The sequence below is a fragment of the Hyalella azteca genome, unplaced genomic scaffold (assembly GCF_000764305.2).
Source record: "Hyalella azteca isolate HAZT.00-mixed unplaced genomic scaffold, Hazt_2.0.2 contig1513, whole genome shotgun sequence".
In the NCBI taxonomy this organism is placed as follows: domain Eukaryota; kingdom Metazoa; phylum Arthropoda; class Malacostraca; order Amphipoda; family Hyalellidae; genus Hyalella; species Hyalella azteca.
Window position 1 is genome coordinate 360875 of NW_025931829.1, and position 26093 is coordinate 386967.

General features: G+C 37.1%; 1 protein-coding gene across 1 annotated transcript; it reads left to right on the forward strand.

Annotated features, from left to right (window-relative positions):
• The first annotated feature begins 2375 nt into the window (after window positions 1–2375).
• On the forward strand, window positions 2376–25917 carry LOC108670690. Its single transcript, XM_018158177.2, has 13 exons — window positions 2376–2420; window positions 4662–5775; window positions 6126–6331; window positions 7367–7498; window positions 8204–8584; window positions 10969–11120; window positions 12944–13085; window positions 19914–20044; window positions 20625–20784; window positions 21778–21836; window positions 22860–24108; window positions 24402–24505; window positions 25272–25917. Exons 1-13 carry the CDS (start codon window positions 2399–2401, stop codon window positions 25620–25622), a joined length of 4203 nt encoding a protein of 1400 aa, XP_018013666.2. The 5' UTR covers window positions 2376–2398; the 3' UTR covers window positions 25623–25917.
• The last annotated feature ends 176 nt before the right edge of the window (window positions 25918–26093 follow it).

Consider the following 26093-nt stretch of genomic DNA (forward strand, 5'->3'; position numbering starts at 1 on the left):
TAGCACGTTCCAGTAATGTAATCAGTAACCATAGTTAACGTATTTTGCAACTAAGAACATGTTGCATTGTTTTTTGTTGCATTGAGATTTAATTTCTTTTGATAGTATTTTTGAATACTATGCGTCTCTATACATAATTTAAATCACTTTTCTTGTTAAGTTTGTGTACTTACTTACATTAAAATACGATTTTTCAAGTGTACGAATATTTATTTCCCGCCACTGTAAATGCACTGCTCGCAACCATTCAAAATATATTCACACGCCTGCGTTTTTCCACTTTGTCTTGAGTTGATTTCTCGAAGAAAAATCGATGCGCCGATTCGCAGAAAATTTCAACCTAAAAATTTTGAATTTCGTAGACGCTACAAGACCATTTTTTGTTTAAACTATTTTTCCGGCAGTTAAGGCTACCTGGAGAAATCATTTGCTCATCAAGATTTCAGAACCTTATTGTTTTTGTACGGTATTATGGCTTTTTAGCTTGCAATTTAATTTCCTTGTCATTTAATTGCTCATTGACAACTGGGGACTGTTAGATTAAAAGTTGTATTTTGTACAACATCCACTCTTTGCACAGCGATATAGAGCGCATAAAGCCCGTACAATTCCTTCATGAAAATCGCGTAACAAGGAACATAACCACATGAAATAGCAGGATTTTATTAGGGTATGTGTATCATTATGTTTAATCAATGTATATAAGGCTGTCTTAAATTCTTTAAGAAGAGCTTCCTTTGAGTACCATAACACGATCTTCTTTGAAACTATCAAGTAATCTTTATCATAAAGAGCTCGCCCATGAAGCGCTCTATAACCAGATCTATTACGAAGCAAGCTCTATAGCTCGGTGTGTTATAAAGCGCTTTACAACAGGTTCGCTCATACAAAGCGTTCTACATTAATGTCCCTCTGGGCACTTTGGTTATCCGTAACGAGAGGAACCGTAATGTTTGAAGTGCCTAAGTTTTGAGAGAGTGTTTCGATAAAGTGGGCTGCCGCCAACGGCATTATCTTCGAGTTTCGGGGAACGCCCAACTTTGAGTTTAGACCTTCCGATTCTTTTCCTTTAGTTTCCTGTACTTTGTTTTATGCCAATACTTTGTATGGGATGTCCATTCTAATTTATTTCAAATCTATTTTTTTATTTCTTTCACCAACAGTGGCTTGACCCTTTATTTATGTTTATTTAGCTCTCTATGGTCATTAGAATTTCCCTTTTATTGGCACATTTCTTGTTAAGTTTTATTAATACATTTTTTATCGAATATGCCCCAATGAATTTTGTTGTATTTATTCACTGACTTATTGTAACTGTAGCATTTCTGCAATATCTCCTCGCATAATGTTCTCTCAATAGCTGTCGTAGAAAGCAATATTTACACCCCGTATCCAGACAAGTTTTTAAATTTCTGTTTTCACTACATGATAAAATAATAGCAACCGTATACGTTCTTTTCTTTTCTTGCAATGATTTCATTGTCAAGATTATATCATAGAACTATTTTCATTGCAATCCTGTTATTTTGTCGCTGTGCATTGAACATTCTTCCATCACTTGATTGAAAGCGACAATGACTTTATTCTTCTACATGCTATACATGAGGTACTATACCTAATAACTCGACTATACCTGAGGTGATATCGTCTTGTGAAGATAACCATACCTCGTAATTATTTGCTGTGAAATTAGCCACAGCTGAGGTTTTATCTGTTATAAAGATAACCTTGCCTGAGGAATTATCTGCCGTAAAGGGAACTATACCTACGGTATTATCTGTTGTTAAGTTAACTTAACCTTGCCTGAGGAATTATCTGCCGTAAAGCGAACTATACCTTAGGTATTATCTGTTGTTAAGTTAACTTAACCTTGCCTGAGGTATTATCTGCCGTAAAGCGAACTATACCTACGGTATTATCTGTTGTGAAGATAACTGTCTGGAGCAACCGCAATTTGGCGGCAGCCCAGCTGCCGGAAGACGCTGGCAATTTATGACTCGAGTCGTTATTATTCGCGCAGTTGATATAACTTCAGACCTTCGTCTCTAATATCACTCAATGAGAAAAATTTATACATTTATTGAAAAATTCATTCACTGTAACTACTAATAAAAAACATGGGAGCCTTGTTTACTGAAATCTTGAAAAAAATGCAGGAAAAAGCTACAGAAAAATATTGCTGCTTGATTAATTTTGGTTATGCATTAAATATTTTTTTACTTTATTTAATTTTAATTTTATTCTCCTTTTCGAGCTCATTTACAGGATGCAAGTGAAATTCCTATTTTCGCTTCACCAAGCGCCTATTTTCTCCAAGTAATTAGGAAGGCTACTTTTCAGTTACTGTGTTTTTAATTTGACACTCAGATTATTAATTACGACCATATGTTATTTGTTAATGCAAGACGCAGGCAATCGTGGTAAGTTGTTCTTCAGATTGTAACATTCACTGAATAAAAGGCTGCACTTTAGGTTTACTGAAATTTCCTTATTTAATTCAATTAGAAAGTTTATAACTAAACTAGGGGTTTTTATGGCTCGGTTTTCGTGGAAACTTTAAGCCTCACACATTCGATATTGTCCCTTCCATGAAGTGTTAAACAGGTATCAATGCCGGTTAGCTAAATCTATGATCTCAACTGACAAATTTCCATGAAATTGAAATAATTCATATCCAGTTCAGTTATATGGTCTCCAGAACGCCCCGTTATTTCCGCGATTTATGATTATGCAAAAATACCTTGAGTGATCAAATCCTGCCTAAACCCTGAGCTAAAACTGGACTGTGAAAGAAAAATATTGTTCGTGCTGTTAGAATTCGCGACAGGAAATCGTTTTTTTCGAAGGTGATAAACTCGTTTTTCGAGTTTCATAAAAACTGATTATCACCTTGAAAAATAAAGATTACTTATAAAGCCGATACGAAACTGAAATAATAAATGAATTTGCATAAACCATATTCATAAAGAAATAAAATCTTTGTATTTCCTGACAATATGAAAACAGTTTTTTATGATCAGAGTTAACAAGCCGGCACTACGGCATAGATAATAACGCGATACATGTAAACTACCTTTCTCAGTTGAAAAAATATGGTTAAGGGATTGAATTATCATTGAAAAATCTCGCTTTTTGCTAGTCTGACTTGTATAATGAAGACATTCAGATCCCTAATGTGCTTACGAAGCGCAGAAATAAAATTCAACGCGTTTAGAAGTTTTTTTTTAAATATTACAAACCAAATCAATTATAAATACTTGAATTTTCCCCTTGATTTGCATAATGAGCATAGCAGTACAGGCATTTCTTCTGTGGCACTTCAGACGCCCAGGAGAATTAGCTGTGTCCAATTTAAAGTTTTCATGTATGCTTTTAAACGATCAAAAAACTCCCGCAAAATAGACTAATTCGTCCCGAAAATTAGCTAAAATACGATGCGGGGCTCTCGTAATTGCATTGCGACATTAATGATCAATATGCAACTGTCGTTATATCGGCTTATCATTATATTGCCCGCTGAAATACAGTTATTGTTCTAATATTAAAACGAAATTAGGTTCCCTGTTATTAAGTATGGTGTATGCACTGGAACAACGCAGTGCATTACTGCGAAATACGTTAATTGCGCTGACTTATGTGCAGCGGTTTAAACTTTTAAATTCATTAGAGGCGAAGTAATTGAATTCTAGACGGGGAAAATAAATGAGCAAATGTATCTTTTTACTTAATTTATGTTAATGGCCGATTATTTTCGTATTAATGCGCCCAGGTAAATAATATAACTTCTTCCTTGCAATTTAAACTTTGTGGGCGCAATGCTGAAACTTCGGGTAATTTTAATGGGACTCAAATTACCACTCGGTAAATTTTGTTCTACGCTCGAGTCTGTTGAAATAACGTATGATTTTTATTGGAGCTCTCAACGCTATTTGATTCTAGAAGTTTTGCTTGGAATTTTAATTTACTTTCGCCTCGAATTTCGAGCTTGAGGCTAAGTTCTTGAATCAAGAACTTCATTGTGTTTGTCTCAGTCCGTTGTAATATAATCTAAACATCGCACATCAGATTTGTTTCTATTGGATTGCATTATCGATATGCCGCAATCTTTATGTGAATAATTTCACATAATATAAATCATTTCACGGGTCGAACTAAAAAAGCAAAACTCATTTGCTAGAGGTTGTTTTTTTTTGTTCACTGTATTTAATCTCACGTAGTCGCTATTTCTATAGTGAATTAGTCAATTATTCTATTGATGTAAATTTCATGAGCATTTTCTCATTTTTTGTTGCTCAATTCAACTTTCTTTTGCAATAAAATATTCATTCACTTAATTTTCTCGGTAATTATTGGCTTTTGCAACGATTTTTTGTCTGTATTATGAATGAATGTCATGAATGTTATTTCATCTCACAATTTCTGTCCATCAAGATCTTTATAAGCATACTATATCACTAACAATACTCTTGTATTGTCCGTGTATAAACTGAATATGGTATTTTTTGTCCATCAAATGATTTGCTTTCATTGTGAGTCATATATTTTTATTTCACGTGTTTCAACTGCACACTTACTTTTTTCTCCGTCAGATGGTTTGTTTTCCTTGTAAGCTTTCTTTTTTTATTTCACGTGAATTAATTACACAATTTTTCCCCTACCAGGAGCAGTCCACCAAGTGCTGGCGGTCATAGGAGGACAGGCTGACCTCCCTTGCACCCCAGCACCGTCCTTTAGGCCGCCGTCTCCCGATTACTCCTTGAACATCGCTAGCATTCACCATGCAAGAGAATTACAGAACAAACTGCCAGATGCATTCATGAATTCCTTCTTCAAAGATGAGAAGGACCAGCAACTCTTGGCAAGAACTTTGCAAGATTTGCCATCTCATTTCGCCGATCGAGCCTATAGAAGAAAGAAGCGCTCTTCTTCTGTCCAAGGTCTTGAGTGGCGCAAGGGGACTGTGATATTGCAGCCTGAAAGTTCCCCCGAAAACAGAAGTAAAATTTCGTTGCGTCTTAGTACTTATTCCTCTAAGCGTTCAATGCGTTTAGATGGTATCTTGAATTATGTAAAGAAAACGGCGCCGCTTGATGATTTTGTCTATCGATCTCACGAGGAATCTGGTAACATGACCATAAAATTCTCGAAATCTCCGGTAAACACTTTTCTCAAGACGCGTTTTCTCCACCATGATGAAGGTCGTCATAAAAAAAGTCCTGATATTGGTGATAATTTTTCGAGAAAATTAATATGCTCTTCAATCACTGGTGACTGTGAACGCATCGCTCAAGAATTGCTCGGAAGTCAAATGAGAATTTCTCCAAAGAAGTTTAGTTTGAAAAGCCACGTCCGCAGTGATTTATCTTGGAGACGTGCAGCAATAGAGCTGATTCATGATGTCCAAAATTCAGAACCTGAAATGAAACTAAAACTTCCCTTAATTGACAGCTTTCAGGCAGCGCCGGTAGCCTCAAAATTCAGCCATTTCAATCAATCTTCCCGAACGGCGTCAAAACGTCCACGGGAGCTCGATTTTAACAGCCACGTGATTGACAGAGAAATACTTGGCTCGGTGACCAGAAATTCGGACTTCAGAAATCGTGAATCAAGGTCTCTTCACTTCGACACTTCTACTCCTATAACGCCAGTTTTTAAATTGGTACCTGCTGACCTCAGTAAAAACAGCAACCGAAACTCGGGAAATCAAATTGATGTTCAGGCTAAACCCATCCTGGTTCTGTGGTATAAAGATAACGTCGGCACCCCTTTCTACAGGTACAACTTTCCAGTTGTTTGTAAAATACTTTCTTGTACCATATCGGTTGTATAACGGAGAAAATTATTGGCTTTGAAGTGATTTTGATGTGCTTAGATTTGATAGCATATAAAACAATTTATTGTTATTTCTCTGCTTACATAACGATTGCAATAGAACTGTACAAATTTTGCTTACTACCTTCGCAAACAAATTAATCGCATTGTTTCTTCCTGCTTCGACTAAGGCCCGCTTTTTTCTCCATGCTTCTGTTCTGTCCCACTCATTTTCCGAGCTACGAACGTAGCTCAGTTGTCTACACAATCAATTCACGCCTCGCCAACTTATTTGTCGTATTCATTCCCAACAGTTTCGACTCGCGCGCGGCAGACGAGACAGCGTCGGCTTTGGTATGGGCAGAGCCGCATGTTTTAGGTCCCCGCGTTCGGTTCGACATCAATACGCAACTTTTGACCATACGCCAGCTAAAAGTCTCTGATGAAGGAGTCTACAGATGTCGCCTCGAATATACAACTGCAGCCACCACCGTCGTCAGGGCCAACCTCACAGTCATAGGTGAAGACAGATATCTGTTGTATCTGTTATACGGGATCATTAATTGCTACCCAACTGTCGTTGGTGAAGATTGAAATCTGTTATATGGGACAATTGAACTGTCATATAGGTGAAGATTGATGATTGTTTATGGGAGCATTGATACCGAACTGTCATCGGTAAAGGTTGATACTGAGCTGTCATAAACAGAGATTGATATTGAGCTGTCATTGTTGAAGATTGATACTTAACTCTCATTTGTGACGATTGATAACGAATTTTCATTGGTGAATTTTTATAACAAATTGTCATAAAAGGAGATTTGTAACAAACTGTCATAGGTGAAAATCGAACCCCGTACTGTCGAATGTGACGATAGATAACGGACTGTCATTGGTACGTTAAATCAAACTTTTTTACGCGACGATTGTTATCCAAAGTCTTAAGGATGACATAGGAAATATTAGCGATATATCTAGACTAATTTCGTTCACTTGCCATCACGTGACACTTCACTACTAGCTATATTTTCCAAGCATAAAATGCTTCCATTTCAACCCCTGGCCCAATTTACAATCGTTCGTAAATTTTTGTTTTCTTATTGCAACTTCATTGAATGATATTTGAATGATTTTTTCTTGTATGTGGCAATTTAATTAGTTTGATTATAATATCACCTAATTCTTCTTATCAACTTAATGTGTGTTCTGACTCGATACTGACAATGACCATTGGCAAGTATTCGATTTTTCGTGAGTGCTCCTCTACTAGTTCAGTGTTTCTGAAAAAAATTATGCACTGATCAAATTATGCTGTTCAATTCATAACCCTTGAAATATTTTAAATATACTAAAAAATATTGCCCCAATCATCAAAGCCATACCCGTCTAGTTCCACACGTCACCATCTTCGAGAATTTTTTTTGTACAAGTAAACGTTTACAGTAAAAATATTCGTAAACATTTACAGTGAAAATAATAAACTAAAAATAAAACCCATTTTAAAACCCATTTTAACCCACCTGTGAATAAAAATATCTTGTTTCGTACTCTGCAGTCCCCCCTTCTGCTCCCGTGATAACTGAGGGCAAACGAAGCATCCCCGGGGCCGGGGAAGGCAAAATCAATTCCCCCACTGGACCGTACGTTGAGGGGAGCTCCATGACCCTCAACTGCTTTGTGCGGGGAGGTAAAGCAACGTTTATATCGGGAGTTTTGTCTGAGGTTAAATATAATATATGTGTGTGCAAATAATGTGTGCTTTGTTGAAGTGTGATAGGTAAATATCTATCTGATATGTGTGAGGTGTACGGGGAGGTAAACCAACGTTGATATCGGGAGTTTTGTCTGAGGTTAAATATAATATACTGTATGTGTGCAAATAATGTGTGCTTTGTTGAATTGTGATATGTAAATATATATCTGATATGTGTGTTGTGTACGGGGAGGTAAAGCAACGTTGATATCGGGAGTTTTGTCTGAGGTTAAATATAATATATGTGTGCAAATAATGTGTGCTTTGTTGAATTGTGATATGTAAATACATATCTGATATGTGTGCTATGTTCGGGGAGGATAGCCAACATTAATATTGGGAGTTTTCGTCAGAGGTTAAATATCTGATATGTGTGCAAACAATTAAATTATGTTTTGTAAACCGGTAAGAGTATTTGAACAGAAAGGCAGTGACAATTTCAATGTTCAGAAATGAAGTTAAATAATACTGATTGTCTTGGCCTAGAACAGAGTTTATGTATTACTCACACGAAAGATTCATTTGAAATGTTTTTTTTTATATTTATTAGCTTTATTTTACTGAAAATAAGTTATATAAACTGTACAAGTTTGCTCATTACGCATTAGAAATACGCTACTTGAATCGTTTTAATTTCAGGTCACCCGAGTCCTCAAGTGCTATGGTATTTGGGTGATACCCTTCTGGACAGCACTTATAATACCAGCTACGCTGGTGTGACTGGTGTTAGTCCTCTCCCTGGTGTTAGCTCTGATGGTGTGACTGGTGTTAATCCAGCCACTGGTGTTAGCCCTGATGGTGTGACTGGTGTTAATCCAGCCACTGGTGTTAGCCCTGATAGTGTGACTGGTGTTAATCCATCCACTGGTAAGACTGGTGCTGCCACAACTGCTAGTGTGACGGCCAACTATCTCCACATCGCTGCAGTCAGTCGCCGCCTCACGCTCGAAGATCTTCGCTGTGTCGTCATCATGCCCAAGATCGATCCCGTTTCCATCAAGGCCGACGTCGAGTTTCATTGTGAGTGTCGGTGAAATTTTTCCTTTCATTTTTAATCTCATTACATTTGCTCTCAAAATTCGCAGCACGTTGAAAGTGTCTGATTTAATTAAGATTGGTTCTCACTACTACGTGCAGTGCCTCGATTCTTGCATTTTTATTCATTTAAACTTCATTTCAATAATTCTCGTCATTCTTGGTTCATGGTTCATAGATAAAAGCAAACTTATAATTTTAATATCGAAAATATCATGTCTTCTTATTATTGCATTGGCTTGAAAATTAAAAGGCTTCACTTCAATGTTAGATTTTTATCTCATTTTACTTTAACCTTCATTTTATTCTGTTCCTGGCAATTATGCACCGTGCATATTATTTTTATTCGCGCTTATTTCATCGTGATGATAGTAGACGTAAAAACATTTCGTTCCAAAAGCCATTTGTGCCGTAATTTCTGATTAGAAATTTTAATTAAATCTGAATTGTATTATACTCTGTTTTATGAGCCATTAGACGCTCGGCATGCCATCAAAGCTTATTAGGGTTCGTAAATTAGTCTGTAGAAGAAGAATTGTAAATTTAGAGAGGGAAAATTATTGTTAGAAATACCTGATGCTATGTTAATATCGACGAAAACGAGAGCTGAAAAAATTGTTATTAGAGTGGGTTTTATTTTGTACCTCTTTCCATAAATGAGATGGGAAACTGCCGAGGAAACTCTCATAAATTCAATTAAAAGCAAGACACCTCATTACCTGTTTTGTGTGCAATATTCGCAGGAAGCTGCGGTATATTTTACCACAGAGCTATCCATTATTTAAGTTTATAAACCATAGATGATCAAAAATTAGCGCTTTTCATAGCTAGGCCGCGGCGTCCTATAAATTCATCCCCCTGCCTGGGCACACAATGCGACCGCTCTTGTGAAAAAGCCTTTTGACCTCAGAAAAGTGGCCTGAATATCCCCTACCTCGAGCATGGTGGGATGTTGCTTCACCGTTACTCTTGCATATCTCATTGGGGTGGGGGATTTATGATAGCCACGATGGCAAATGTTTCTCTTCCGAGGACAGAATGCAAGAATGGCGACTGCGTCGTAAGTCTACGGATTTTCTAACCAATGTTTAATTTACTTTTCATCTTCATCTTTTATTAAATTATGATCATCTATTTAATTATTTAACTGTAGCGATAATCAAGTTTCCATTGGAAAATACATTAATATAAATAGTTTTATAAATAAATACATTAATATAATAGCCGGGGTTATATAGTTTCGCTGATTTTAATTTTTGAATATAATTTACTGATTTTTTGTCGCCCTCGTAAATAACAAGGTGTTACTTCTCAGTGTAATTTTCATTTCTTCAAACTAAAGATGAGATTATTTTATTTGCTACTGAAACTCTAGAAATATTCGGAAACATTTTTACGTGGCTCTCTAATTGGTATCTTGAGATAAAATGACAAATGTGTTCTTGATCTGCTCTATCTTAAATTCCTGCAAAACTTTCGAGAAATGTCCTAGAAGAACTCTTTTCCATAAAATTGCTTTAGTTTGTTTACAATCGAGGCATTTTATGTGCATCAAAATTGCACAGCGCAGCACTCCGCATAGAGTGAGTCGACGAATATTTAATGTCACGACTGCACGTGGATACCGTCACAGCCATTACTGAGACGAGATTCTCTGTAACTTTGTTCCCTTGAGGTCTTAAAGAACCCGGCAGGAAAGGCAAGAGTTGCACCCAATTGAACCTACAATTTCTCACCAACATCTACTAGGAATAACCGTTGCTATGCCAAAAAATTTTTCTTGATGCAAGACACTCTGTTCAATATTGCTAGTGTAATTCATTCGAAATTAAATGTTGCTGCTGAATAAAATGACGAAATTTGGTGTTCTCTGAGATCAAATAAGATTGTACGCCCGGGGGGTGTTTTCTATGAATTATTCAGGTACAGCAAGTGCCTATAAGATTCGAGTTGGTCGTTCCAACGGCTTTTTTAATTTTCTTAATTTCTGACGCGAGACTTCTAAGAATTTCCGTGGTTGATCTTCCACTAATTATAAGTCGTTTCATTATACTGATTATTTTACCATCCAAAAATTTATTACATCCGTCTTCATTTTAATTGATTTCATATTATGAAGTATATGATTTAAATAATTAATTCAAAGCTGTCTCATTTAGAACAATTTATATGCAAACATTTCATTAACGATTATATTTTAACAATTTATATGCAAACATTTCAAGATAATCGTTAATTGCTGTTGACGCTATTTATTCTCCCGCTGTGATTCCATTATTGACCACAACATATCAACGGTCGACGATATTAATACACACTTTACGATAATAAAATATCCATTGCTATTGACGATCTCTATACTCTTTCAGTGAGTCCATTATTAACCACTATACTGGGCAACCGGAGTGCAGTAACTGCTGGTGCAAATGTCACGGTGCAGTGTACTGTTTACGGTGCAGTACCAACTGCAGTGGTGCATTGGTACATCAATGATACTCCAATCCTTGCACGGAGAACTGAGGTGAGAATCATTGATATTTTGTGTAAAACCTTGTTTTGACATTCTTCGGGTTCTAGCATAAGTGCTATATTTCAGCAGAAAGGAAGTTGATCGAAAACAACTCGTATGATTTCTTCAACTGGGATTTTATCTTCTAGTACATATCACAAAATTTTATGAAAATTTTTTAGCAGTCATGGAAGTTGATCATGAAATTTGAGAAAAGAATTATCTTCGCAGGATATTCGAGTCATATTGTTTGTTTGAATAGGCGGTGACTAATTTGTGGCCTCATTAATGTGAAATATTTTCAACATGGTAATTAATGGGATCTTGGTTGAGTTTGTAAAATGTGGCATGACAATGAAATTATCTTTTAGACAACGAGTTACATCCAGTAGAGTCAACGTACAAACTGTAAAAATTATTAGATTGTGAGAAACTAATTCCACGGGGCTTTTTTATTTTTTGAAGAAAAATCTTTTTGGTGGTAACATTGCATTTTTTAGTTGAAATAATTGGAGAGATTGAAAACATAAACATAAACTGAAAACTGACATAACTGAAAACATAAACTGGCAACAGGCCATGGGCCTATTTCTTCAGCGCCGACACTTCTATTCTATTCTATTCTTAATCAGATTTAATCGGCTGATGCAATTAAGTATCAAAAAATAATTGGAGAAATTGAACACATAATCTAATTTAATCATATTTATTCGCCTGATGCAATCAACCATCAAAACCGGAGCCAAGCATTATAATTTTATGTTCACTGTAAGCTCAACATGACGAATCACTAATAATATTCTTAACCACTAAACCAAAGTATATGCTTAAAATTATATCTTTAAATTCATGCTTGATCAAATTTTCCGGTAACCTGATGTTAATACCGGAATAATGAATTTATATTCAAGCTTAACCAAATTTTGGTCGTTAATTCCTGGTGTTATTAGTGGAGTACAACTTATTAATTGTACTCGCGAGCAAAAGTAATGTTTTCCGTATTATTCGAACACTACTAACGATCACCGCGCTGAAAAAATAAGGAAATATCCTAATATTTCCGAGGGGTTGTTAACACAGAACCTGCTGCGCTATATTAATGTTCGCTGCTCAGGCCGGCTTCTCGGGTCCTTTATTTTGTGTGATATGTTATTTGCGGCGCTTCATATGAGCAAATTTGTTATGAAGAACCTGCAGCCTGCTCCTCTCATGCTCCACAAAAATGAGATGAGATCTGCGACTTAAATGTAGTTTTGCGGTAAACTGAGGCGCATCATGTTCTCTGATGTTATGTTTTCCTCAAATGTTTCGTAAAGTTGATACTAAGAGCATAAACTTTTCAAGATTGATTAATTTTGTATCCAATATTTCGTGTTTGAACTTCATATTATTAAATGATCTTTCTCAAGCGAGAAGCGATCTTGTTTTATCTCATAGGTTCCTTACCGAACAACCGAATTTTTGACCTATGAAATATCTGGAATATTATCTCTGCCTAATTTATATAGTATAGATTTATGGCTGGAAAACTTTTTTCATATCGGATTCTAGATGCCGTGAAGTGAATTTATAAAATTTGCTTTAAATTTACTTTCGCAGCGACCGTGAGGAAATTGTTCTTTCAGCTTATAGAAACTGTAGTTGCCTTCGAAATTAATTTTTAGTCCTTTTGGAATTCTTATGAAAACACTTTTGAAGCAAAAAGTTGTATTTAATTAAATTAAAAGTCTGCAATTTATTGCTGCCACCGATGAGTTTACATTTGATGAAAAGCTAACAGGTAATTAATTTATTAACATTATAAATTTAACATAATATTTAACGATGTTGCTCAGTCTGATGGACTGAACAAGACCACGTCGACGCTAGTGTTCAGACCCAAGCTGAGCGACGAGGGCGCGACGCTACAGTGCCGCGGTCTGACGCCTGCACTGCCGCACGTCGTGCTTAATGATACCTGGACGCTGTCTGTCAACTGTGAGTATTACACGCACCGCTTCTTAATGAGTATTTCTTTTCCATACCAAGCAATGTCTGCTGTTGACTTTACGTATTACACGCACCACGCACGGCTTCTTAATGAGTAATACTTTCAAATACCAAGCAATGTCTTCTGTTGACTGCACGTATTACACGCACCACGCACTGCTTCTTAATGAGTATTTCTTTTCCATACCAAGCAATGTCTGCTGTTGACTTCACGTATTACACGCACGGCTTCTTAATGAGTATTTCTTTTCCATACCAAGCAATGTCTTCTGTTGACTTTACGTATTGCACGTACGGCTTCTTAATGAGTATTTCTNTTCCATACCAAGCAATGTCCCCTGTTTACTTCACGTATTACACGCACGGCTTCTTAATGAGTATTTCTTTTCCATACCAAGCAATGTCCCCTGTTTACTTCACGTATTACACGCACTGCTTCTTAATGAGTATTTCTTTACCATTATCAAGCAATGTCTTCTGTTGACTTAACGTATTACACGCACGGCTTCTTAATGAGTATTTCTTTTCCATACCAAGCAATGTCTCCTGTTGACTTAACGTATTCAACGCACGGCTACTCCGTTATTTCTCACGATGTGCTATGTTGACTATATGTTTCCAATGAACGCCTTCTCTCCCATACATATCAATGTCCTCTGTTAAACGCTTCAACTACAACAATCCATTATTTAAAATGGACATGGCAATGTTCCATTAACTATGGGTATGCCAATGCACGCATTATTAATGGGTAATTCCTGTTTCATTTCTCAATGTGAACTGTTTATTATATGTATCCGATTCACGACTTCTTAATTAATATGCATTTCTCTTTCATATCTAACGATATCGTCTGTTAGCTGTGCGTATTATACGTAAGACTTCGTAGTGGGCATTCTCAGGTTCATTCCCAACAATGTGCTCAGTTTACAGTACAAAGTGTACATGTATAATGCTCAACTTCTTAATAAGCATTTTTTTGTTTCATTTTTAATAACGTCATTTGTTGACTATACATATTCAGTGCACTGCTTCTTGCTATATGCATTTCGTGGGATTCATGAAAAACAAGTTTTTAATTTGTTGCTTGGTATCATTTCACATCGTCTATTTTAAATTGATTTTTAAAATATCGTGCAAAATACGGATCAGTTATTTCTGACCTCCGTACATTTACTTAAAATACTCTCTCGGGGCATTATTATGAGATAGAGTAATTTTTAGGAAAATTACCAAATAACACAAATATTTTCCGAGTATAATAATTATAAAATACGCTATCACTAGCAAAATAGTTCTGATGCTTCAAAATCATGTCCATTGGGAAAAGTTATATTAGTTTTTCGAGTTCTTGCACAACTTGGAGCTGAATAAAGTAATTCCGACTACTTTTCTTTTTGAAGCTACAAAATAAACCGAGTATTTGATATACTTTTGAGATTTTGTGTTTCTTTTTAACGTAGGCTTGCATTCAATATGTACCTTCAGTTTTGCAATCAACATAAAACTTGGAACTTCTTTCAGGTATCCCCTTTTACTTAACTTTTATCTGACATGTAATTTGCCTCGTGTCACTCTGAGCTTGGCTTCAGAACTTCAAACCCATTAACATATTACTTTTCGTAAATTAGCGACATTAGTTTCGCTGAACCATTTTATTTAGATGGGGTTCCTTCCAGAAGCTGTTGAAATGAATATATTTCATTTTTTATGGAAGTGGTTCTCGTGTTTTATGCACTATGTTTTTCATTTATTATGTAGATGAGTTTTACGAATTTTTGTTAAATATTATTCGATAGCTGAGAAAATAACTGAGAAGTAAATACGATGTAGATCACTGGAAATGTTTTTGTCGGCAGTCTTTTGAAAAATTCCTCGCATCAAGTATGGACCCCAATTTTATTAACCGTTATTTACACGAGGGTTATAAACGTTATATTTGGACCCAACAAAAAATGTCCGAAACGAATTACTGCCTTCTGCCTTTTAAGAAAAATTATTAGTCGCGAAAATCATTGGCTATAACACTTCTGTGGTATTTACTGCCATGCACTCTGTAGGGAAAGTCTAAGTATTATAACTAGTCTTCCATTAAATATAGTCTTTACTTTTCGTACCTGAAGAAGACCCCTACTTGGAAGTAAAAGCCAAGATGTTGGCGGTGACAAATTCAGCCGTGAGGGACCAGCTTGGTATCCCCTAAGATGGCTACAAATGTTTCCTGCAACATGCCCTTAATTCTCCTAATGGGAGCCATTTTCCGTATGCAGGCTTGCCTCTTAGATCGTTTGCTGCTTCGTTTTCTGCAGCTGCGAGAGCACAGGCGTCCGAAAAAGCCTGAACGAGGTTAAGCGCGAGTGAAGATCTCCTTACTGGCGCATCACACGCAAATCTCAAGCATTGAACGCTGCTTGAATTGCACAGCCTGTGGCATCGTTGCCTCAGCGGCTGCTCAGTCCGTGCGTACTCTGTGAACCATTTCCTTGGTGCTCAAGGAGACGAATTTAACGCCGTGGTGCACTTTCAATCTGATTCCAGTGGCGTCTTTCTGGGAGCGTCACGAAAAACTCGAGCGTTGAACGATTCTTGATCGAATTGTGCGACACGAGGGATGTGCCGCTTTGGCTTTATTTAATGCTGGCAGGTTCAGTGAACCGTTGGCGAGGCACTCGATAAAATGGATGTTAACGTCGCGTATCGTCATATCCTACACTAATCACGAGAGTTTCTCGCACTGATCTTCATGATCGATGGTATTTTAACACATTAAAAAATATCCCTTCAATATTTAGTCAAACGGAAGACTGCGACACTTAGGATAAAGTTTGCGAATCCAGTTAAAACTGCCTTATTTAACACTGAAGATAAAGAGTCAATTTGGATGCTACATGCTTTTAAACTATTTAAATTTCTGACAATTTTTTTGTTGTCCATTCCCAAATTGAAATGTTTATGGAATTTGTAAAGTTGAATAAACAGGCTTCACGATTTGAGAGCATAAATTTTCATTTTCAACAAGCTTTTACCAGAGCTTGTTTTCGAAATTTATAGCTTTTTAAAATTCAAACTCCTTTCTTAGTTGTTCAGTAATTTAACACTGCCGTCATTGAAATCTACTGCATCGCAAGAAGGATAATTTTTATATGAATTAAAGGCAGATAATTTGATTCTTCTCCCGTTAAATTCAAGTAAAGCATCGGTAAATCTAATATGCATCCCATGACGGTTTACTTGTCTGAAAATGCATTTTAATTTTCCTATTTAATCCAAGTTAAGCATTGGTTATTCCGAAACACATCCCGTGATTATGATGATGAACTTGTCCTAAAACGCCTTTTACTTTTTTTATTCAATCCAAGTTGAGCATCAGTAAATCTACCATGCATCCCATGACGGATTACTTGCCCGAAAACGCATTTTAATTTTCCTATTTAATCCAAGTTAAGCATCGGTGATTCTGAACTCGCTGCACCGCTTGACAGACATGCAGGATAGGCCACCCGAACCTAACATGTCTGGCAATTAAACGTTTTTGCTCGTTAAATTCTAGCCTTGACTGTACTGTAACGAGCGAGTGGCATTTAATTCGATTACGTGCCTTGAACATCAATCGCAAGGACAAAATTACAACTTTTACTTTCAAACTTTTGGGAAAGTCTTTCTGGCACAGAACATTTTTATTAGTGCACTATAGTATTTTAATATAGTTTTCGTGTAAAGGATCACTAGTCAACTGCATAAAACCAAGTACAATTTTGTATATAATAATAATTTGAATACATTTTATTATCTTATTAGTAAACACTTTCTTAGATCTATGTTTTTGCAAAGCATAAACGAATATTGCAACTTGTAGCTAAATTATTGTCATGTGCTTATCAAGTTTAGCGTAAAGGGTTTAAGGTAATTGCATAAAAAAACACAGCAATTATCTATGTTCAATTAATATGACGGTTAACTTATTAAATTAATCACAAGTTAAATCCAGCTATTAATACTCTTCGTAAGGTTACTTCTGCTAATGGAGTTAGGATGGAATAATTTTGAATTTCCGAATAATTTTTAGCTGAAATCAACCAGTCGACATCATTAATTTCTAAATCTTCTGCTATAATTCTGAATTCGGCGTGAATTTATTGTTCCAGTATACATTTTATTGGAAAATCATATTCGTCTAATATTTCCTGTGCGAATTTCACTCTGAATGCCTAACGTACCTATAATTATACATTTTAACGGTACGACGATTTAATATTCATTAAATTTTTATCGAATTGAGAATAAAATGTACATTTAATGCGTTGTTATCTTTTAACTCAGTCTTTATTTAATTAAGACTGGTAGCGACTCGTTAATTATTGAAGCAAATTAGCGATAGCTCTTAATGCAATTATAATATTGCCATTTCACCGCCTGGGAAATTATTTCAGAACTAATTAAAGGCTCTGGAAAACAGTATGCTGAAACTTAGTGAGGCCTTTTTAATTAATCAAATTCTTATAAATATTTATTAATTTTTTGGCGCCATGAATCGGAACAAATAAATGTCTGTTGCGTCAAATTCCCGATTAATTAATGATTTAGGCTCCTAAATTAAATGAGGCCACTTAGTAAAAGCGATCTTAAGCAGATTAATTTCCACGTCCCGTAATCTCAGTGCTAATTAATAAAAGCATAGTAAATGTATAACATAGGTGATAAAATCACGGATACTTACGCGTCGCGCTCTAGAGCCGTCCAAACTAATGCACTATCGAGAATGATTTTAGTAATGTAAGAATAGGATTTATTCATTGTCTATTTCTCTGAATACTAAATGTAAATTCAACCAATAATACGTCCTTATTATACTGGGGGTTTCTGTTTGAATGCACATCTCACTGTTTCATATTTTAAACAGGCCGAACATTGGCAAAACTATGTTCAACCATGGGCAAAACTGTCATGGTAATAGACAGGAATTATTAAATAATGTTTGTAAACTTGACTCGAGAAAAAATTAGAAATTAGTCATGAAATATTTATAAAATATAAATTTTGAAACCTTTCCTGTGTATAAACGCGCATAAAACTTATATTCGTGAAAAATCGAAGTTATCACAATCAACACTTCTTCATCGGCATCGTTGGAATATTCTAGAGTTGAGCGCACAGCGCCATTGTGCAATGTTGATGCAAAACTTATGCTTTCATCACTTGAATCCGCTTGAAGGTTCACTTGGTTTCGGTAATGCACAATCCGTGTCAATTTGATTCATGAGTGAAAATAACATTGCTATTTTTATTCATAAATAAATGAGGACATTAATATGTTTTATGTCCCCCAATAATGAAACATATTTAATGTACTTAACGATACTAACTACGTATTTGATGTATTTAATGATATAATGATTTATTCGAAATTTGTACGGTTTGAAAGGAAAGGGCACAGACATATCTGTGACATTTTTGTTTCACGGAGCTTCTTAGGAAGCTCATTTATTTGAATGACTGAGAATTTTTGCGATCATTTAACATTAAAGCCAGAAGCGAAATTCAATCTTGAGTAAACGATCAATCAATATTTTAAAATCATATCTATGAACCAACTTGTCTGCTCAATATGTTTTTCTTGACTTTTTTTTAATAATTTAGGTATTGTCTTGAAAATGCAAAGAGAGCCTATTATGTAGCTGTAAAACTTAATGGAATTGGACTGAATTGTTTCGACAACTATTTTTGCGTTCTTTCGTTTGAAAACGCGTTTTATTTTATGCCTTGCGTATGGTTCTTCATTGTTATACAATTTTTTATTTACAAACATCTTTATTACAGGTGTTGAAAATCAATACTTCTATTGGTTTTTTTAATAAATTGTATGCTTTGACAGCAATTTCATTCGTATTTTTCTCGAAAACTCCCAAGGATATTCTCAAAGCTCGTTCATGCGTTCACGGAAGCGTTCACGGAAATTTGTTCGAATTTGCGATTCGTTTTACTGTTTAGGAGTTTCTAAAACACTGGCGTCTAGATCCAAGTTTTTCTTAGGTGATTTCGCTCTTTTAAATGTAGGTTATTTTGTTGTGATATTAAAAAGTTTTAAATAAATAATCAATGTCACTTATTGGGAGAGAAATTTTGAGAAAACTTTAAAATAACCTTCCATATTATATCTTAATCATACTAATGGACTTCATTTCCTTGATTTTGACCTAGGGACTATCATAAATTAGCATGCTTCAGATATGCTGCCAAGCTGCGGTTTCATTTCTTCGCTTGATCATGTCATTCTGTGGTCGATTTCGTTAGCTAAGCGAATTCACTGAATATCGCAGTGACAGGGTTGAGCTCACTCAGCATTTCATCAGGCAGTACTAAAACAATTTAATCAATATATCATTCAAAATTTTAAGAATTCCATGTTAAATATCCAAGGAGTGTTCAATATTAGATACTTTAACGTTCATAACCTCCGCTAAATTCAATAGTTGGAATGGAAAACTGCAAATAGTTTGAACTATTTCGATAGAATGGAAAACTGTAAATCGTTTGAACTATTTCGACAAATTTTAAGAATTTTATGAAGGATTTATTGTATATCAGATCAGAAAGTAATGGGGAATGTTTTCCTGCCAATCATCTCAAGATCAAAAGTTATTTATCGTTACGACAATAATCGTTACAATTTCAATTGTAATCTTCATCGTTTCCTAAGTCCTAGCAGCTCATTTTTTTCCCAGCTTGTGGTCATCATCATTACTTCGACAATAACACTGCTCGAGGGCAGCGTTTCCCACGACCAATAACATTTCAGAGCTTTCTTGTATTCCGCAGATGCGCCGGAAGTTGAAGCCGTGTTGGGCCGAGGGCTGTCGGCTGCCAACATCAAGTCGGGCGATGATGTATTTTTTGAGTGCCACGCTCGTGCTAAGCCCAGCGTGTCAAAGCTCGCCTGGTATCAAAATGTTCGTCTCGTGTGCATTGCTGGCTTACGAAATGGCTTGGATTTGTGATACATTGTTTAATGTAAATGAAATATTCCTAAGAAAGGCTTTCAAAAATTATGAGTGTTCAATTGAAAATGTCAATGCCATTGGAGAAGAGGTACGAGTTTTGATCATTGTTCATTTAAATTTCGGTGAAGCAGTTCGAGGATTGCTATGTAAATTGGCATGTTGAGAAAACTTCTCTGATCATGAATATGAGAGATCAAAGCTCAGTTTATTAAATTCGTAAGATCGAATTTATTAATCGAATCGAGCCTAACAACCAATGAAAATTCTCAATTTGTTCATATCATGTAACTGTAACTGGGAACAAAAATCGATTATATTTTATTTTGGTTACGAATTTTGACCTAGAAGTTTTGCAAAACATGAACCGTTACTTACCATGCAATACTTTCAATGACAGCTTAGACGATGCCCTGATGTTTCATCGACATGAACGAACGAAATCACTGTTAGTAATACCGCTTAATTCGCAAGAGAAAAATATTTACAGGCATATATGTATTGCATGCATCACCGTATACTGTCACTGCAGGGAGTTGAGGTTCACCACAACGTGTCAGCGGGCATCATCATCAGCAACTACACTCTGGTGCTGCAGCGTCTGAGACGTACGCAGTCTGGGCAATACGTCTGCGTCGCCTACAACGACGTCGGCGTCACGCGCAGCCACCCCGTCACGCTCAGAGTCAAGTGTGAGCGCAATGCATGCGCGTGTGTGCATGGAGTGTTTTTGCAGGGGCATGCGCGTGGTGGGGATGTGCAGGGGCATGCGCGTGGAGGGGATGTGCAGGGGCATGCGCGTGGAGGGGATGTGCAGGGGCATGCGCGTGGTGGGGATGTGCTGGAGCATGCGCGTGGCGGGGATGTGCAGGGGCATGCAAGTGGCGGGATTATGCAGTTGTTGCCAGGGCATGTAATTGGCATGAGGTGGTTTGGAGCATATTTGCTATAGAAGCGCGTGGTATACGAGTGCAAAATGTATTCATGCATGTATTAGCGATACATTGTGAGTGTTGCTAGTTTGTAAAATGGAGTGTGTGAGTAGCCAGTAGAAAGTGGTGAGTGAGAGAATTCGTACCACCGACGCCCAAAATTATTGTCGTGACACGATCGCCGCACAGAGTGTTTATAATATCGCGTGGACCATCTTTGCCGCCTTGAATCTTAACACATTGCGTCGTGGCCACTGTTGCATGTAGTCCGCATGGATGTAGGTGTTCAAGAAGCTTATTGTATCCGTTGTACGTCCGTAACATGAGCCATAAAGTCCCCCTGGCGGTCTACCCAAAACCAGTGACTTAGGGAGCTGGAGTTGACATGTATACTGGACCCTATTAGCGCTAGAGTTGGAGTCCTGAGACAAGTTTTGCTTGTTAGAAATTCTATGTGAGGCAAGGAAAGGGTGACTCTGTTGGGACGGCAGTGACGTCGCTCAATGTCAAGAGAAAATGAACGAGCTACACGCGGCTGAGCTACACGAGTGACTTGTGAGTATATAGGGAGTTGAGAAGCGGTGTGTGAATGCTCGGCTGGGAAATGGTGCTGGAAGAAAGAAGATTAGTTAAAATAAAGGGAAATAATTTGTAAGTTCTTCTTACAAATTTATTTCTTTGATTTTCAGCGGAATAATCGTGATACCTACGCCATGAATTATTTCAGTGATTTAAGTCTTCTTTTTACCGCAGATCCTCCAGAATGCGCTCGAAACCAGCGCACATTTTACGCAGCGGCCAAAGATGAAGAGGTACGGAACAAATCAAATCCTATCTTCAATTTTTTATAGAATATATATTACATTATTTAAATTTGTCTTACGCATTTATAAACAGTGAGAACTAAACCGATCATTTAATGCAAGTTCGCATTTATGCGTGCTAAGTACTGCCTTTACCCACAATTGTTACTTGTGCGTCGTCATAGAGAAGCGATGGTAATATGTACGTGCTCACTCGAACTCCCTTTAATAGCCTTACTTATTGTGAATTTCGGCACGTTTCGGCGCGAGAACCTGCAACTTGAATAGCCAGCAGCATACGCAATAAGTTGCCACGAATTGTGATGCAGTGGCATGAGAATCAGCACTAGTAATGTCATCTGTCTGATGAATAAACTTCGCGCTGATCTCGCTTTCTCGGTGTCAGGAGCGACGCCACATTTTCCTATGCGTCTCGCCAGATACCGGGCTGTCTCGAGTTGCATAGTAATAATAATAGCGGTTTCAGCGTTTATTAGGCCTTAGGCTAGTCGCCGATTATTAGCTTCGCAGAACATTACCAGCTTGTTGCAGTCTCGAACACGTAACTCACTGCTTCAATTTTTTGCTCTGCTAAACCGCCCGGCCTCCTCGCCGATTCTGACCAGAAACTGGCGCACAGAGCTGGGATCGAACCCGTTCCTCTCTGCTCCAATCCTGGTACTCTTAACTGTATAAAAGTTTATAATCATCATTCTAAACCCAGACAGAGTTAAGCGCTAAACTGGCCTATAACGAGGAAAATAAATTAACCAAACATTAATTGTGGACCAGTAATTCATACATCGTTGATGCATAAGCTTTATTTGGCCACCATTATTTCTCGTTGGACGATCCTTACCTTTTTAGACGAATGTTCTTTAAAATTTTCTTTGGGTCGCTACAATTTTCATAATCATATTGTGGCTCGATTTTTAATTGTATATTTCATTTTAACAATAACCTCTTTCAATTTATCACATTAATAAGTTCTATTCATTGGACGTTCAAGTTTCAGTCCCTTTTCCTCTACAGGTGACAGTCAAGTGTAGCTTGGACTCATTTCCATCGAATGTGACATTCAACTGGCGTTTCAACAACTCTGGGGAGATGGTGGACATCTCAGCTGAGCACATTTTCAACACGGGACTAAACTCAACACTTTCATACGTGGCCAGAACTGAGCTGGACTATGGTACTTTGTTGTGCTGGGGTACGAACGTAATCGGAGCGCAGACCGAGCCGTGCAAGTACCGAGTTGTTCCTTTGGAACTTCCGAAGCCACCGACCAACTGCACCCTTCTGGACGCCGGGGGCATTGGTTTCATAGAGAAAAAAGTGCACCGTGATGAGGAGATGAAAACTCATCAACGAGTTTACGAAGCTGAAAATCGGCTCTTCGATCCGAATTTTGGAGTCATCGAATTTCCAGCCGATTTTGTTCGAGATCAAAGACTCGCGCGAGAAATCGGCCAACAAAGAGAAGCGAATCAAAATACAGCTATGCGAGAAGCAGTAATTTTAATCACACGAAAGCACGAAAAGAAAGACCCGTACGTTATTCCTAATTATCGGAACACCTCTGGCCATTTTTTACGCAGCACTAAAAATGAATTTTCCAGCAAAAATATGGGTTTTAGGGAAACCACCAAAGGTTACATGAGAGAATCTCGAATCAAAAGGAAATCAGAGAGGGATATCAAAATACAGGAAAATTTACATGGTATGTACGAGAATGAGACAATCTTGGAAGAGAACGATATTTTTGTTAACTGTACCAACGACAACAACCCCGATTTATTGGTTCATTTCAACGCGGTCGTTTACGACGCCAACAAGAACGAACCGATGGCGAACATCACCGATGCTACTGAGCCGTATTTTTTCTTCAAGAATTTGCAGCAGACGTCGGATTTGGACATCTTTCTCTTCTCAACTAATGGACACGGCAACTCCAGTCTTGTTATCCTGAGAACTCGCGCAAACATCGACATCGCTGAGAAGAGAACCGTTCCGGTGGACAGACGGACATCTCCCAGTCGCATAGACATGACGCAACAGAAAGATGGTTCTCACAGCTCGAGTACCAGCACCACGTCATCGCGGTTCATGCTGCCGGTTCTGGCGATCGTTCTGGGGGTTCTTGGAACCCTTGGATTACTTGTGATCGGTGCTGTTTTATTTCACTCATACAAAAAATCTTCAAGAGGCACTCATATCAAAAGTTTGGCTGATTCAAAGTCAGAATCGTCTGACTCGAATCCTGATATCATTCCTTCCGTCGGTAAGACATTTTTATTCGTTCCCCTTAAAATTTATTAATATCTTATTGCTCGGTTAAATAACACAATTCAACCATGTTGCATGAAACTTTGTGGCTTCAAATTACGGAAAATTCACTGTAAAACAAAATCTATAATAATCAGCGAAAACTATTTGAAAATGTATATTTAATTTATAACATAGAACACCTGCTTTTAAATCGTATTTTTTCGAATATCACTTGTTATTTCGTGCTCAAATGTAATAATTTTATTCATGATATCTGTTCAGTTTATATATTGCATTCTTTTACAGCTGACCCTGAAGCATCAGCGGCCACGGTGATTCCGACAATAACAGAGAAGCTACTCTGGCAAAACTACGAAGTCGTTGCCTGTAACGTCGCCGCAGGGACCAAGGTAAGGAATGCGTAAAGCAACAGTAGCAGGAGGTTAATGTTCTCGCTCTTGAGTAACCAGATCCGAGCAGTTATCGGCTTTATTTGTACATGACCTATTGCACTATAATTGAGTAACAGAGCATAAATTTTCAAATTTTCTTTGCGTAACGTGCAGGTTTGTTAAATAATTAGTTTTGATATTTCTGGAAACATGGTAAATAGATTTTATTTCATTGGGTCCAGTTTCGTGAATTTGAATGTAATGCTATAATGAGGTACCACAACATAAATAAAATGTTTCTTTTTATAACGCCCGGGTCCCCAAATAATAATAAAATGAAACAAATATCGTTTTCAACATTTTCTTGATAGCGCTGAATTTCAAAATGGGACTTACTCTAAAATTCGTTTAATTCTTATATTTCAAGAAAATCAGTTTCTCTGAATCTTTAGAATTAAAAATTTTGGAATAAAATAATCGGGTAAAATTAAATCCTGTTCACTGGCTATTATTCTGAAATTTAGAACAAAATATTTGAAAATTGCCTTCGAAAGAGCGATCGACAATGTGAGCGTGGCTGGGATAAATGAAACTTTTAATGCCTAAATTATTTAAAAGGTAAGGCAAGAATTCGTCGATTTATTTTTTTAGATATATATTCACCAGAAATTTAAATATGAATATAATCATTGGTTCTCCATCCTTCAATGTAGCTAAAAAGCCAATATCCTCCTCGCATATGCATTATTCATACGGTACTCTAAATTTGAATTGTATTCATCAGATTCCTGGCTCGAGCAACATCACAAGAAACGTTCACGACGGCAAGCGGCCGAAAACTTTCACGCAGAAATCAACAACGTCGACCACTTTTATACTGCAGGAGTGTCCCGAGATAATTCTTCTACAACAAACCAAGAGGGAAGACAACAGCAGGATGGTAGCCGGGAGTTGTTTAAAGGCGCTCAGAACTTTTGATGATCCGCGTGCTAGTATTAATGTTTTACAAAATTTTTACCCCGAGTCAGCCAACTTGGACGACTCGAGCAAAACCCTGAACGTTAACATAACGCCTCCTCCAATGTTCAGAAAGAATGATCGATCGCTGTCAACTTCGGATGTTACCATGATTTAATGCAGAGATACAACTTTTCATATTATATACCATTAAGTTAATTTTGATAATTCTTTTACACATCTATGAACGTAACAGTTGGGTCGTAACATGAAATAACGAAAACTCAGTTTCAGGTTTCTGATTTTAATCACGATCGTACATACCTTTAATAGCTGCTAACGCAAAACCTGGCGATTTTATAAAACCATCTACGTCGAGAAGATACCGTGACCTACATGGCGGCCGGGCTCTTATGCCTGTGCAGTCTGACACTACACCCTTGCATGGCTACCCATGGTTGAACTAGGAGAAGGTTGACTGGGATGCATGCCGGAGGCCAGCATAGCCCAAGACCAGCATATCTTTCATCCTCCTTTCCGTGCGTAAGCCTGCTAAAGGGCAGATTAGACTAAGGGATTACAAGTTAATAGCCAAAGGTACAAATCCCCTTCATGGAAATTAACCAGCGAGCTAATGAGAAGTAAGCCA